Raw genomic sequence first — 16,101 nt, 5'->3', positions numbered from 1 at the left:
TCTTTCCTTTATATTATGCTGGATGATCTGGTTTGGTGAATTTAACTGGCAAGAGATAAGAATAGGAAAAATGTAATATTCTCTTAACACTATTTTGCTGCATAATAAATACGTTTGCATGTGGAAAGGTCTGAAAGTAAATCTACGTTGAGTTTTAGGCATCAGTTTAATTTGTTTAAGTGTTTTAAGTTTTTTTAAATAATCGTACCTTTTATTGTCCATGAAAATACTTATGTGTGTAATTTGGCTTTTCTAGACGGCTAACGCTTCAATTTTTAAATTTTATTACAGTATTAATAAATTTGAGGTGCTACTGCTATGTTAGGGCTGCAGGGGGCAGTATCAACACAGAAGACCATGTCCATCTCTACACAAGCACCGCCCTGTTACGTTTTTTACATAAAGCATTCGCCAATGTACAGCGCATATAGTATACTTTGTGTTTATTTTATTTTGTAATAATTTTAGTACTGTATATAAATGGTTCCAGTAAAAATAAAAATTAAAAATAAAACGTTTGTGTTTGAAGTTAGCGCTACTGTAAAGCTTCACCAATAGATGGCGACATTTCGTAAATATAGTTTTTTTTTATTAAGGTATTTTTTCCCCTCCTGTTTCTTATTATGAAATATAATCTAGTATAAACATTAAAAACAAAAACACACAGACACAAAAAAAACCTATTTTTTAATTAATCACCCGTACATGTTCCGTTTATATAGACTCCTTCATGGCTACTGACGTAAACAAAAAAATAAATAAATAAAAACACAGGAAGCCAGTATGAGTGTTATTTCTCGTAATTTATGATTTTTATGCCCTCACTAGTCTTCAGTAACGTGTTCAAGGAAAATGACCGGGTGCCCCGCAAAGCCGACTAAAGAACTTGACTCGAACCATCACTGGGTGGAAAAGCTGTTTCCTCCACATTTCACTTTTCAAGACTTGCTAGAAGGTAAAATATTCAGAGATGAACCACAAATCGATTATACACCTTTAAATATGCTATCTGACAGAACTGAATCTAGGAAACAGGTCTATCTGAGGGTATTAAAAAGCATACAGCTGGAGGAAGAGATTATCAAGAAGAGGAACCTGGTACACAGAAGTAAAAGAAATAACAATCCAGTAGATAAACACAGTACTCAAGTTGATGGACAGGATCAACATTAATGTGCAACACTGAATACAGACTGCAATGAGAGAGAAAGGTGCATTTGGAACCAAAAAGACATCTCAACAATCCGGGCAGGCATAAATGAGATAGAAAGAGACAGATAGAGGCTGAGGAAGCAGCTGAAAACATCTGAGGAACAGTTGAGAATCAAGTGTGCGGAGACAAGTCAGCTGCAGGGGCTGCTGGAGGAACGTGAAGAGCAGCTAAAGGACACAAGAAAAGAGACAATCCATCAAAACTTGGTGGTCAAGACCCTGAAGATGTAAAATTCACAAAATGGGTGGTCAGATAGAAGAGCTTGCTAAGCAGAGCCAAAAAAAAAGGCCATGAAGGCAAAAAGGCTGAAGGCTGATCTGAGAATTACCATTGTAAGGTATTGCCAGGTCAAGCAGGAGTGCTCAGACTTAGCACAAGAGCTGAAGCAAGTGAAAGAGCAAAAGAGGATTGAGTGTGCAAGGGAAGTACAAGCAGCCAGGATTAAGCACTAGGCTGCTGTGACGAGGATGCAGATAGAGCTGGATGAGACACAGGCACAACTCAGGGCTGAGAACAAGAAATATCAAAGCTATGGGGCAGGTGCCCATTCTGACCATCAGTGATTTAAATTCACATCAGTAAATTAAAGTTCAGTGTACGTTTTTGTAATTTTAACTGAAATCTTCAAAGATAACATCTTTGTAGAAATTAACATTACATATATGAGCATGATGGTAACCTTAAAATCCAACAAGCTAAAAAGCTCAAAAAAATGAAATAATTTGCCACCATGTAAAGCAAAATGATGATTAGACAGTAAAACTACTACTAAGTTTTTATTAAAACAACGTTTAATGTATGACTATAAAATTATAAACGTAACACTAAGTGATTTTACGGTTTGTTTTTATTCTGGCATAAAATTACTGCATTTTTAAAAGTCATAATATATTCTGGACCTTTGGCAAATCATTTATTTGTGGTGAAGCAGCAGAGGAAGGTGGAGGAGGCACAAGCAGAATTCATGGCTCCAGAACACCTATGCCAGCATTTTAATAGCTGGTGTCTCAGTAAAGGACAAGCAAGTCCAGTGTTCATTTTAAGCCACATCACTACATGTCGTATTTTCACTGCTTAGACACTTAAAGGACTGAAACAGGTCTACGAAAAATCTTGGGAAAACCTAAACTGTATAAAATTTGGTCCGGTGAGACTGAGAGCAAAGAACACTGAGGCAGTATGTATTTACTCAATCCATGCATTGTAGTTGCATTTCCCTAACCCCCCAAAAATTGACATTTCTTCTGTACCAGGTCAGGGTTTTTTTGGCTTACTTTATATAATTAAAAAAAAAAGCTTTTGAGAGAAAAGTGTAAGCACTACCTGTATACAACTTGACCAGAACTTTAGTAACAGCCTCTTCAAAATAAAAAAAATAATGAATGCCCCATGCACAGTTGTTTATTTTATTTTATTTCCAATATGTCCTCACACTTGCTTCATAAAATAAATCTTTTATGTACATGTAGAATCCTTATAAAGTGGAACAGATGACAGAAAACATACAAGGAACAAAAAGGGGAGTAAAATATATATTTAAAGCCTAATTCTGAAGCAAACAACAACAAAAAAAAACCAAACAATAATTTAGAAGCAGTGGACATTGTATTTTTCAATCACCCTCATCAACATGCATGTCAGCTGATTAAAACATGGTGACAAAGACTGACGTTTGTATCCTGTCCAAAACTGCACCAAACAATTTGAAAAGTTCAATTCATTTCGACCCAAAGTTACTGCATTTGTCTTTTGAACTTTATAGGGCAAACTATCTGACTCAGTACAGAAAGGCTAATCCTGGTTTGATGACGGTCACAATTTGCATCATGTGGAAAAGACAAATGCAAAAAAAAAAGCATGTATTAAGCCCTGTAGTCTTATAAAGCTGTTCACATCTGCGTGTCTTGGCACTATCAAGCTTATGTTAAAGGGATTATTACTCCATTAACCCACAGACCTAAAACATCCACATACACTAAAAAAGTAAGAATATTTCAGCACACATTCAAGAGTACCATACCAGAAAATATCACAGTTAATGTTTTCCCTTGTCGAATCCTGTTCAGCAACTGAAAGGGCAAAAATTGTTCTAAGATTTTAAGCTTTTTTTTCCTTGCATAACTGACATTTCTGCCATGGTAACTTAACATGGTCAGGGGGAGGGACTTAAGTACATAGCACTTAAGCAACTCAAAACGTGTGAGGTATATAAAGGAATTTGTGCAAACAAAGTACGTTGACTAAAAGGTTGAACTTGCGCACTAATTCAATGAAGGCTTTTCAGTAGAATCCTGTTTTGCATTTCCATTCAAAAATGACCTTCCAATGACCAAGATGTACAGAAAAGTGCTGAATAGATTTGAAGCTAAAAATACAATAATAAGATACAATACATTACCACAGTTTTGACTCGTTCAAGGTTGACAGTACAGAGGATGGTAGGAAAATGGTGTTAAATGTTTGTTTGTTTGGGTGTTGGAGGAATCTTTTTCAAAATGCTTCTAGGTTCATGTGCGTAGGCTGAAAATCAAAACGCAGCACCTAAAAAGCATCGAATGGATCTGTATTCATCATTATTGAGAGATTAATGTTCCACGTTTTGTGTACATCGGTGAAATTTGCAAGCCCATAGTTTCACAGCTAATAAATGTAACAATATTTTGTAAAATCCCCAACTTAAATAGATCTGCATCCAGTTAAAAAACCATGCTGAACAATTTACACTAAAATAATAGTATAAAGACAATGCTATCAGAGTGTCTCAACCAATCAATGCTCTTTAAATTATCCAACGACTCAGAAACTTGAGCACAGTAATGAGACTGTAAACCTGTAAAGTCTGCAATTCTGAATTATTGGCAGTTTTGCTGGAAATTCTCTTTTGGAATATCAAAAAAATATATATATATAAAATAAAAAAAATTCCCTAGTGGCTTCTAGGGAGAAGGGAAATTGATTTAATTATTACGTTAAGTTTGGCATTAAAAAGTTTGCTTTACTTTTTAAATTCATGACATTCTGTGATATACACCTTCACTCCAAATGCTTTGTTAACATTTCTTTTTAATGCACCTCTAAATCCGCTTTAAGAGCCTTCCTAAGACTTGAAATGTTGTAGAAATCCCTGTGTAAAACGACTTTCCTGCTTCACTTCCTGCTTCATTTAATAAAAAATCTGAATGAGTAATTATTATAACTGATTTCACACCATAGATAAAATAAACTGTTCACATTTAGAAGCTGCAGAGAGTGATGTCACAAAATTAGAAGACTCAAAACAAACCAGAAAATAATCTCACAAGGGGGAAAAAAGCTTTGGAGTAAACAGAGTGCTTGGGTCCCTCTTGCTTTTCACACAGAAAATTCAAACTTGTTCTTAAGCAAAAGGGGGAAAAACTGAGTGAGCTCATATTGACTACATTTTGGTGGTCAGCTGCGCAAAAAAAAAAAAAAAAAATTGGATCTGAGAAACCTGTGTCATTATTTCTTTTGTTATTTCCTCAACTGCACAAAACATCACCACCCCAACTGTTCACTGTTGTATTTTTGTCCTTCATGCTTCTTCCGGTGGTGCGGGCCTCTTGAGATCTCGTATCTGCTTGATGAGATAGTTCTTTTCATCGCAGAATTGCTCATCCTCTGAGCGGTCCGTTTGGAATTGGCTCAGGAACTCCACCAGTTTGGACTGGTTCTTCAACAGGATATCCAAAACAGGTTGGGTCTTATTTGGGTTTGCCACGAACACCTGATAAGCACATAAAAAGCTTGTTTACATTTGAGGCCAAGTCAAAATAAGAGATAGCACCACCCAAGATGACCCTACATTCTATTACTGTTTTTCAACGTGACTTTCACTGACCACTGTTTTTAGTGTCTGCTATGTGTATTTAAACATTCTGCTGCATTTAGCTATCTTTGGCATAAGTAATCTTTTTATTATCTGCTATCAGGAATCTTGATTCTGCACCTCATACTGTATTAGTTTTGGTACATTTTGGTATTATAATAACATTGTCATCACATAATGCAAACCATTTAATGGCAGGTGTGCAGTAAATAATAATATGTACAAGTTACATTTAAACTACACTACAATGCTCACAAATCACTGCGTATAACACCAAGTCGATTAAAGTTCAGGGATCTCAATCTGTCCAGTTAGGAAGCATCAGTTTCAGTTTTATCACTTTTACCGGCTTTGGTGTAAACAAGAGTTAAAAGTGCAACAGCAAGACAATCCCCAAAAATGGTGTTTGCCATAGACTATTGGTGGTTGCCAAAGACTTGCTCTTTCCTGACTGCTTTGTCTCGCACATGTAGTCCACATCCTCCAAGATGGCACATCTATATGTGCTGTCGCAAGGAGGTTAGTGTGCCTCCCTGCACAGTTTCTAGAGCATAGAGGAGATACAGAAAGACGAAGACGAGGACACGAGGACAACTGCACATGGACGCAGAAGGACAACAACCAAGCAGCAGCACCATTATGTGCTCCATGACGCAAGGTGAAACAAGAGGAGTACTGCTAGAGCCCTACAAAACAACCTCAAGCAGGTTACTGGTGTGTATTAGTGATGGTCTGGGGAGGAATACTATCCTAGAAGTAAAACCCCAGAGCCACTGTCAGACCTTATGCTGGTGCATTGGGTCCTCGGTTCCTCCTAGTGCATGTCTTTACCTGGCCTTTCTGGACGACAAAGGCATTGATGTTATTGACTGGTCCTCATATTCCTCAGGCCTGTATTCAACTGAGAACATGTGGGATGTCATGTATCAGGTATCCAAAGTGGTCAAGTAGCACCACAGACTATCCAAGAGATCACTAATGCCCTGATCCGGGTTCGGGAAGAGATTCCGCAGGATACTATTTGATAAGAACAATGTCTAGACATTGCAATGAGTGGACACAGACATTTGGGGGCCTCACACATAACTTGCATTATGTGTTGCCATCATGAAATTCCTGTAAGTTGGATCAGAATGTAATTTACATTTTGGTTACTATTGACCACTATCGAATCATATTGTTCTTCCCAGGTACACACTGTATGTAAGTAAAAGTTTTCAACCGGAACATTTTGTTCATTGAGATCTAATGAACCAAGTGTTCCCCTAATTCTTTCGAGCTTATTTCGAGATGTTTGTCAGTAGGAAGTTCAGCCTATTTATAAACACCATAACAAAAATAATTTGACTAATTTAAAAATAAATTTTAAAGTCATTGTGTTGCACCATAATGAAATGTCCCTCTAGCCAGCGACAGCATAGACAGGGTTTGAACAAAAACAAACCTTAAAGACATGAAAAGCTTCAAACTGGATGTTGCGGCTGTTGTCTCTCAACATGTTCATCATCAGTTTCAGATTTTCGGCTCGACTGATGTATTTGGTCATGACTGTAAAGTTGTGTCTATCCAGTAACAGTTCTCCCAAAAGCTGTGGGACATAATATAGAAAGTGTCATCAAGGGAGCGTTTTCAAGCAATCGTAAAATCATATATTAGGCCTATTATTTACAAATAATTTGTTTCTGTGGGTTCGAAATTTCCAAAGACAATGCATGCAGTATATGTCTATACTATAAGTAAATATTTGTTCAGATGTTGTCTGTCTATAAATTGGCATATGTTTAATTATTTACAGCAAGATCCAGTCACAATGCTAGCGTGGTCCATATACGCATCGTAAATGCTATGTGACCATCTCGGTTTCAAATAACGCAGGACGACATTCCATTACAAAGCAAAATTTCCCAAATATGTGGATATTTTCATTTATTGGACATTTAAAAATAATTATATGACGCATATCTGTTCAAAAAGGTGAAGATCTCGGGGTCACGGTTAACAAGCGACAAAGTGCTTGGATAATCCTCTCACCTTCAGAGACTGCCGTTTGGTGACGTAATTATCAGAATGGAGCAGCTTTTCGTACTCTGTAAATACCTAAAATAAAATTTGACAAAATATTTCAGTTTGAACAGATGCACAGCTGTATTTCTGTCAAGCTTTGAAAAAAGGTGATGCTTACTCGGTCATAATTCGTCTCCAAGAAATCCGCACACATGATTTTGTGTCGTGTGAGAAGATCCTGAAAATAAGCAATCCATGCAATGTGTTAGTTGGATGGATTAAGTCAATTAAACAGGCAAACTGTATAAAATAACTCACTTTAAATGACGCAAAGGCATCAGAGGCAATGTCGAAAGTGGAGAGTTCCACAAAGTGGAAAAAGCAAAAGAAGTCCTCGGAGAAGAGAACAGTGCGAGCCAAGGGCTCGTGACGGAGACACTCTCTCAACATCATGCCGCAGTTCAGAGCCACTTCTGGAGTTTCATAGCTGTAATTATCAGAGAATACATGCCCACCACTGAAGAACATCAGATCACTAAAGGATAACTATTGTCCAGCACAATAATAATAATAAAAAGATATTAAAAACAGTGTTTCATTTAGCAGTTATGACATTTCATTACTTATTGTAAGTTTTAAAGGATTTTACACACTGAAGGCAGCAAAATCATACCCATATTGGAAAAAGATCCATACTAACTGATTTCATACCAGAAAAAAGCTAAATACCCAAGCGCTCAAGTATTATGGGAGGGGAATCTATTCAATCCCTTAATTTATGTTGCTTGTGGTTATGTGGCCATATATTGTGCTTGGGCATCGCATGACCTTAAAATGTATTTAGGTTCTTAACTACTTACCTTTACTAGGCCCTCAAACCTACCTAGCTCCAGATGGGTCTAAAATGTAAGTAAGTGATACAAAGGCAATATTTACATTATCCTATCTCATGGGACCATGCCTAAACCAAAGTATACTATAAACTGTGTACAAGTGGCATATGTAAATCCACTAAGCCATATAATTAATACTTAACTCCATAGTTACATTGTCTTAATGGAAACTAGGATTTCTTTATTAGTTTCTTAATCAATAATCAAATTAAACAGTTATTGGGAAACAACTACAAAGTATATTCTAGACTATATATTCTTTAACACTATATAAGAATTCTATTTACTATTACGGTTGGAGTAGGCAGGCACTGCATTATTTTAAGACGCTGCTAATAAACAGCTGGATTAGCCTGCATAATAATGCTAAATGTACAATCCTGTGTGCATAACTTAACTAATACACGCATGAATAGCTAGCTCACGTAACCAGCAGGCCCTTCTCAGTCAATGAAGAGACACTCAGACAGCGAAAACATCAAAGGAAATCAAATTAGGTTAACAGTAAGGGCTAAACTCTACCTGAAAGGCAAGGTTTTGTTCACAATTATCAACTAAACATGTAAGATAATCAAGCAATAAATGTATTAGCCATCAATTACAGACTAAAGATAGATGTGCACTGCTTGCAGCGCTCCAAACAGAAGTGGTCAATTTAGACTCTGCAGCTATAACAAAGTTGACTATAGCACATCAGTAATGGCAACAGGAAATTACAGCATAAATCAATGCTTTTTTGGGGGGAAAACGGTTGATCATGATTGTGCCCTGAGGCCTGGAAAACTCACCCTTTCAGCAGCATGAAGAGGATCTGGGAGTGGGAGGAAATGTACTCAACTGTAGGTGTGCGGGTGCCAATCTGACGCCGCACTATGTTGCTAAACAGATGAACCACATCCTTCTTTCCCTTAAAGGAGCAAAACAAAGTCCAGTTGAGTGAAAAAAACACAAATACGACAATATGCATGAATAATGTTTACCATTAAGTGAAACCATTAAGATGTCTTGACCATGTCATAATATCGAAATCTATATCACAATCTAGACCCCGTTATAATAACAGACAGGTAATATGATTAATGCTGCAAAAATAATAATAATTCCAAACTGAAGTCACCTCAAAGTCGATCCTCTGCAGGTTGGCTATGAGGGCGATGAACAGGTTGGTGTTATAAAGCTCCTGTGCCAGTTGAGCCACTGCTTCTGTTTGAGGCTCCTTGTCTCCAGTACCACACAGCACCTCTTTTAATGAGGCTAGATTCTTTGAAACTTCTTCAGCAACCTGTTGGAAAAACCATCATCACCCTGAATATCATCACTGCTAAGGCTTGCACGAACATAACCGATGTAATTTCAAGCAGATTAACGGAATTTTTTTATTACCACAATCAGTCCGCTTGGCCATACAACACACACAATATATTTTATTTACACATATCAACTGTTTACCTTTTCACTCTTCTTGTTGTCCGATGTTTCCAGCTTCTCTAAGCATGCCACATTTTCCTTGAGATTCTTCACAATCTCCGCTGGACTCTTCTGAGACTTCCCAAAAGGGAATGGCATGTTGTTTTAGATAGTGTGCTCGGTTATGGATGAAGCAAAAAAACTTTTACCTTGCAAAGGAAACAACAAAAACAAAGTCTGTTGTGATATGGTACAAAATAATTATTAACAATAAAATCAATCCACATTGACACAGTCATGTGTCAAGTACATGCAAAAGTGCATAAAAAGTTATGTACAAATGGTCGGCCCTGCTGTGTGTCATACAATGGTAGAAATGCCACTGATTATACATTAATTCTCCACAAACAAATGAGTAATGAGATGAACTCAATCTTTCAATAAATGTTGTGGCCATTTAACAATTTTAAGACCCAACGTTATTGCTAGATAAAATTGCAAGCAAAAACCACACTGTGGTTAGCTCGAAAACAGAACAGATGATGAACATTAAATTGTGTAGCCAATGTCACTGCTGCCTTGAGAAAACCCACCACTCATGTAATGCCTGTTGAGCAGTAATTATATGATGGTTCTTATTCACTGATAAACAGTATGATCTAGACCAGAGATGCCCAAACTTTTTTCCAGTGAAGGGCTAAAAACTGTGGGCCAAAAATAAATGTTGCATTATATCAAACATATTTAAAATTACCATGATTCCTTTCATTAATGATTTCATAATCAATAAATAAATAAATGGAAAACATTACTCTTACTCTAATCTGCTTAACTAATGCAGTTTTATTTTCAAAGTTCAAGTTCAGGAACACTAATAGTACAATGAAAACCAATCCAATTTTTTTTTTTTTTTTTTTTTACAATTTAAACAACAGTTCAAAACCTAATACGGCTATTTAAAGACATCTAAAGAGAGACATGAAGCTGGTCATAATTTTTCAAAAGGTTTTCCGAATGGCAATTCTTGCTTATTTTACCCCCCTCTTTTCAAATATGGCATGGAGACCCAAGTCATAGGTCACCACAAACCAATTTTGGCATGCAGGCCCTAGTTTGGGCATCTCTGCCCTAGACCATGCAAAGCAATAGTCAATAATCACTAAAATAAGGTAACTGATCATTTATTATAGATTTAAATATCCAAATCGGTATTGTGAAACTTCATATATGCAATTTCAAATGGGGCAAAATGATTTTAATATGGTAGAAATATATTTTTTTATTAAACAAATAAATCAATTAAGTTGTTACCACATTGTAGAATGTGGGACCATATAAGGCAAACGAGTTGCAGTCTTCCATTACGTCAGGATTTTTGTTGTTCTGTGACTGGGCAAAGCCTTTCTGGATCATCGATTTGTTATTCAAAGTTAGCAACAATTGGTGCACAGACATCACAAATGACATCAACGGGTTATTCTTCGACTGCAGCACAAACGGGTAGGCTACATTTAAAATTGAAGGCGAGGAATCTTGCAGTCGATCAGAAATAACCCACATCAGAGATACACATGTGATTTACATTTAGATATACAAGTTATTTTTTCAAAGTTCTTCTTTAAAACAGTTTATTATACTGTACCAGCTTGGAGTTTTAAATTACTCAGATAGCCAGTCGCCCAACCAAGTGGCAATCATCTTGACAATATATTTCTTAATCAGTGATACCCAAACTAGTGCCCATGGGCCACATTTCACCTGTGATTAGTTTCGATATGCCATATTTGAGGGGAGGAAAAAAAACTAAATAAAGCCATTGACACAGATCTTTATATTTATTGTAACATTGAATGTAATATTTTTTATTTTAAGCTGCAATAACTCTGTCAGTACCTACCTCAGGGGTAGACTTTTAGTCTGATGAACATTAGAAGAAAACTAATTGACTCATCTAAATAATATCCTGAAATGTCTGTAGGTCAGCTGTAACCCAATTTGGAAAAACTTTTGAGAAATAAGGACTAGCTTCATGTCTGTCATTAGAGGTCACTGATATCACAAACATATGGCTGTATTAGTCATTAAACACTATTGTAGTATCAGGATTGCTTTTATGTTTTCATTGTACTAAAAAAAAACCTTTACAAATATAACTGCATTATTTAAGCAAATTGCAAAGTAATGTTTCCGAATTGATTTATTTTGAAACATTATGAAATCATAAACAAGCTTTGGCTCTCAATGAAGCTGGATTTTTGTCCCTTCATAGAAAAACATTTGGGCCCCTTCGTTGTTCTAAATAAAAGTCAGCTTCAACATGTACCTCTTTTTTTGGAGGAATTATTCTTAAAAAGTCTTTTCAAGATAAAAAAAATTAAATAAATCATAGTTTGAAGGAGAGTAAAAATGCTTAAAATGATCCTAATGTTGCAAAGATTATAAGTTGAAGAGAAACAATTAGTAGTAAACAGAATTAAAAGCTGTTTGAAGTATTTCTGTAGTGTAGTAAAAGGGGAAAAAAGTATGCAAAGTATAATCACACCAGGATTAAATATCTCAAAATAAGATGCATTTGTGTCAGGGAGGTAATTAAAAATATCTCAGTAAAAGATTTGATCATATAAAACTTAAATAACAGAAAAATAAGAAATTAAATAAAGATAAGTAGAGGATGTATCATTTCCAGCTGTATTCTCTAATCGAAATTTAGAACACAATGGAGATGGGGACAAGGCTTTTCAGGAAGGGTCTGTAAATACTGGACAGTTCAAACATCAATTCCCGAAAGCAGGGAGCAAAAGACCTTTTCTTCTGGACCGATTGAAATCAAAATGCTTGTACTTTTATACCCAGTGACAACCTTCATTTCTGAGTGCATTTGGCAGACTTATGTAAAGATTGTCAAGAGTTTCTCACTGCTTGAGCCATTATAGCTACTTTACTGTACTGCCCCAGAACACCTGAAAATGTAAAACCTAAAGCCAGTGATAGTCTGGCCAAGTAAACTTGGGGTAACTGGCATAGTATAAGAAGCGCTTTATAGACGTGTGTTTATTTATATTCACAATCCACTTGTAACACTCTGCCGTATTAATTATGAGAACAAATAACAGTACTTTCAAAAATATGTTCTGGACCTGCACAGCTTTATAAACTCAGGCAAGCACAGTACACCTTTAATAGCCTGGAAATGAGCAGGTAGATACCTTTTCTTCTTCTCTTCTAACACCACTCACTACTCTTATCAGATTGAAACACCTCTGAAACAACCCTTTTATTTTTCTTTTGAGACAAGAGATTTTACACATTAATAGACTACAAACTAAACACAGAGTTAAAATGTGGCTATTCTGCATTTTTTAAGGATAATATCCATTTAACCTTTAAAAATGACACCACACTCTTCTCTGTTACATTTTTCATGTTGCATCAACTAATCAGTTACAATGTATGGCTGATATTGATCGAGAAAGAAATTTAATATAAAATATATACAAAAAAATGTATAAAATTTGTGAGGACCAGTCAGGGCAGTTGTAGAAACCAGCATACCCATATAATGGAATTGTAACAAAGTGACCAATCTATTTTGACTAATAAATTGATTGGCTCTTATATTGACAGGCAGGACTTCCTAGAACACAGGCATGTCCCCCCTTTACACACAGCCCCCATTCATGTTTCAAGCAGTGGCCTGTCTCTATTCATCTGCCACGTCTGATAAAGGTCTCTCTTCAGTTTTTACTCAAAACCACACCTCCTAAACACACACATGTGGGCTGCATGAGCAACAACACGTGAATGGCAGTGCACAGAGGGGAACTGACAGGCTGGTAGAGACGCCTTCTCGTCCTGATTGGTAGAATATTCACAGCCCTTATTATTTTTATTTTTTGCCCTACAGTTTACAGAACGCCAATTTTAACTCAAACATAAATTTGACTAACAGCTTTGAGAGCCAGGCAAAAATTGCTGACAACCCACATTTAGTTATTCAGCTGTTGTCTTTTTTTCGCAGTTTTTCGATAAGTTACATCTACAAGTTCCTATCGTTATCTAGAATTCAGTCTACGAAGTGTTAGAATCGATCTGTCAGACAAATAACAACAACAAATAACAACACAACAGATTTTCAACTGAGCGAATAAAACACGAAACAAAACCCCTGAAATTCAAAGTTCTTACTTATTCCACTTGGATGGCTGAATTGGATTTGGCAAACATAAACACTCAATATACAGGAATATAATAAGCATTAAATTATGGATCTAAGAAGAGTTTTATTTTTATGAACACAGTCAAATAGTACCTCTTCCCCTACATTTCTAGCATTCTTCACCTTAACCTGCAACAATGCAGCCTTCTTGATGAAAACGACAGTGACTATGAAGGTGTATAGAAATAGAGGACCACATTCATTTATTCAGGTAGAAATTTTAGACTTTAAAGGTGGAAGATCCCTTTTTTTTATCCTTCCAACCGGAGATCTAATAACAAACACAAGGTAGGATATTAAATATTTCCAGGTGGCGTTTGTTTGATTCATAATTGATCACTTTTTATAAGCAGTTTGTGCTGCCAGTGTTATAATGTTATATGGCATTTCTGGGACGCTTTCAGTACTACAGAAAATAGTGTAACATGCATTATAAATCAATAAGACATGAGATGATGACAATGATGAGCCACTAAGCAAGACAGCTTCAGTTAGCCGAATTGGCTAAGCTGCTAGAAAAGCAAGCTGATGTTTAAAAGCTATCGATCGCCACCACCAAGTCAAATGATTAACAGAACAAGCAGGTATCGACCAACTCGAAAAAAATCATTAAAAAAAGATAATTATCGAAAGTAATGTCTCTTTGGACCTCAAACCCCCGTGTGATAGAACTACAGCCCATTTTACAGTGTTTTTTTTACTTCGCTAGCTAGCGTTAGCCCTCTGTGTTACAAGTCGATTTCCTGTCTTTCATTAGCAGGCTAGGCTAGGCTACTGTCTCTAAAACAAAATGCTAATTTACTAAGCCTGGAGAACGTGGAATATTTCTAAACGTACACGTGTTTAAAGCGGCAGGGTTTGCGGGGAAGTGCTCGAGTTTATCCGTGGTTTTCTTATTACACTGCTATGAGCGGTGTGCAAACGCTGAACTTTTTTCAATGACAGCCAGCGAACGCAGCTGATATGAAGCGCAGTTACCCAGGCTAACTTTAAATAAAAATATAGACTGAAAGGACAGGTTAGGATGAATTTAGCTTGAAAAGCCACGTGAAATAGCGTGAACAAGAGCCAGTTTAGGAAGTAAGGGATGAATACTCACCACACTCACTGCTCAAACGGCGACTTTGAAAATCACTCAGGACGAAAGTTAGCACGGGGGAATACAAAATTAAAAAGTCTATAAGTAGCTAAAGAAATCCGAAACTTAAATTTAAACAAGTTTGTACATGCTATTCACTCCCCCAGCAATGGTTTGTGAGCGCTGGAGAACTTTGTCAGATTTATTGTTACCTGTTTTATCTCCAATTGCTCACCAGAGCGCTTCACGGAGGAACTACTCTATCAGGGAAGTTGGCGAGTGCGCGAAGACCCGCCCACAGCTCGTGATTGACATTATTTCTGACCAATGGGACCAGATCATTGACCCCCTCCCCATAATGTCGTTGATTTTGGTGCAAAATAGATATCATCGATTGAAACACATTGCAAACAGGCATGTTTATTACATATAAAATAATTGTTATATTCCCCAAAATGTATTTTGATACAAATCACCAGTTTGTCGAAGGTGACCATCAACGCTATGTGCTTACAAAAAGCGACAGAAATTGTAATAAATATTTTTGCACACTTTTCAAACAGTTGTTTTTTTCTATTTAACTAAAAAACTTTGTTAAATATGTTGCATTAGTTATTTTTCGCCTTTCAGCTTCCAGCTGTCACAAAATGATTAAGTAATAATTAGTAAACAATTAATGACAGGCTCCAATAGTACATACTTGTGAACCTCAAAATGGTGGCATAGCCCTCATATGTTTCTGTTTCACAGTTATCAGATGTTATCATATCAGTGGAACTGCATAATGCACATTCTTGCTCCCATCATGCTGGAGAACGAATGGTTTTGAAGTTTTCCTTTCAAGAACAGATATTTCGATTCTAGTCCCATGTTTTGGTCTTTCTCTAGCCTTACATGTTTAATCGATAAGCATGTCGGAAGCTCTATCACCTTTAAAGGTGATTGATGACTAAGGATAAAGCCTCAATTATATACTTAAATATCACACTTATATATGAGTGGCTCATATGCAGTCCCAATACGTAACCGGCCACTTGTGAAACTTCGTCCATACTTGTTTCATGGTGATGTAAAACTAGATTCATAGAGAATGCTCACTACCCTGTCCTCTTACGAGATGGTCTTTCCAGCTCTTAAATTCATCTTACTGGTTCTGAAACACTACCACATGTTGGTCTGTTCAGACTGCTCAGAACTATCAATGCAGTATGCTGGACGGCACTTTCCCTGAAGAGTACAGTGGTGCGGTGGACAGACTTTTGAGCATATAATCCTGGGTGAATGGTAAAGCAGGGCATAGACAGACTTGTTTAGTTGATGCCTGATTGTCCCACCTTCAACTGAAAAATGTCTTGAGCTGAACAATCCACTAGGTCAGAGCATATGGCTCATGGCTGGCTACACAACTACTATGAGTATTTAAACTTCTCTTTCTGATTCTAG

General features: G+C 36.6%; 1 protein-coding gene across 2 annotated transcripts; it reads right to left on the bottom strand.

The window, feature by feature from the left end:
* Positions 1–2,605: 2,605 nt before the first annotated feature.
* On the bottom strand, positions 2,606–14,949 carry cab39l1 (calcium binding protein 39, like 1). 2 transcript variants are annotated; one of them, XM_046849978.1, is made up of 9 exons: positions 14,871–14,949; positions 9,407–9,573; positions 9,075–9,239; positions 8,746–8,864; positions 7,383–7,551; positions 7,243–7,302; positions 7,092–7,157; positions 6,505–6,648; positions 2,606–4,958 (listed from the first exon to the last, which is right to left on the bottom strand). In XM_046849978.1, exons 2-9 carry the CDS (start codon positions 9,521–9,523, stop codon positions 4,767–4,769), a joined length of 1,032 nt encoding a protein of 343 aa, XP_046705934.1. In that variant the 5' UTR covers positions 9,524–9,573; positions 14,871–14,949; the 3' UTR covers positions 2,606–4,766. The 2 variants fall into 2 exon arrangements, with proteins under 2 accessions (XP_046705934.1, XP_046705933.1); XM_046849977.1 differs by having other exon boundaries at positions 14,680–14,946.
* Positions 14,950–16,101: the final 1,152 nt, after the last annotated feature.

The sequence above is a fragment of the Silurus meridionalis genome, chromosome 5 (genome assembly GCF_014805685.1).
Source record: "Silurus meridionalis isolate SWU-2019-XX chromosome 5, ASM1480568v1, whole genome shotgun sequence".
NCBI classification, from domain to species: domain Eukaryota; kingdom Metazoa; phylum Chordata; class Actinopteri; order Siluriformes; family Siluridae; genus Silurus; species Silurus meridionalis.
The sequence above is the reverse complement of the archived record's forward strand: the minus strand, read 5'-3'. Positions and strand labels throughout refer to the sequence as shown.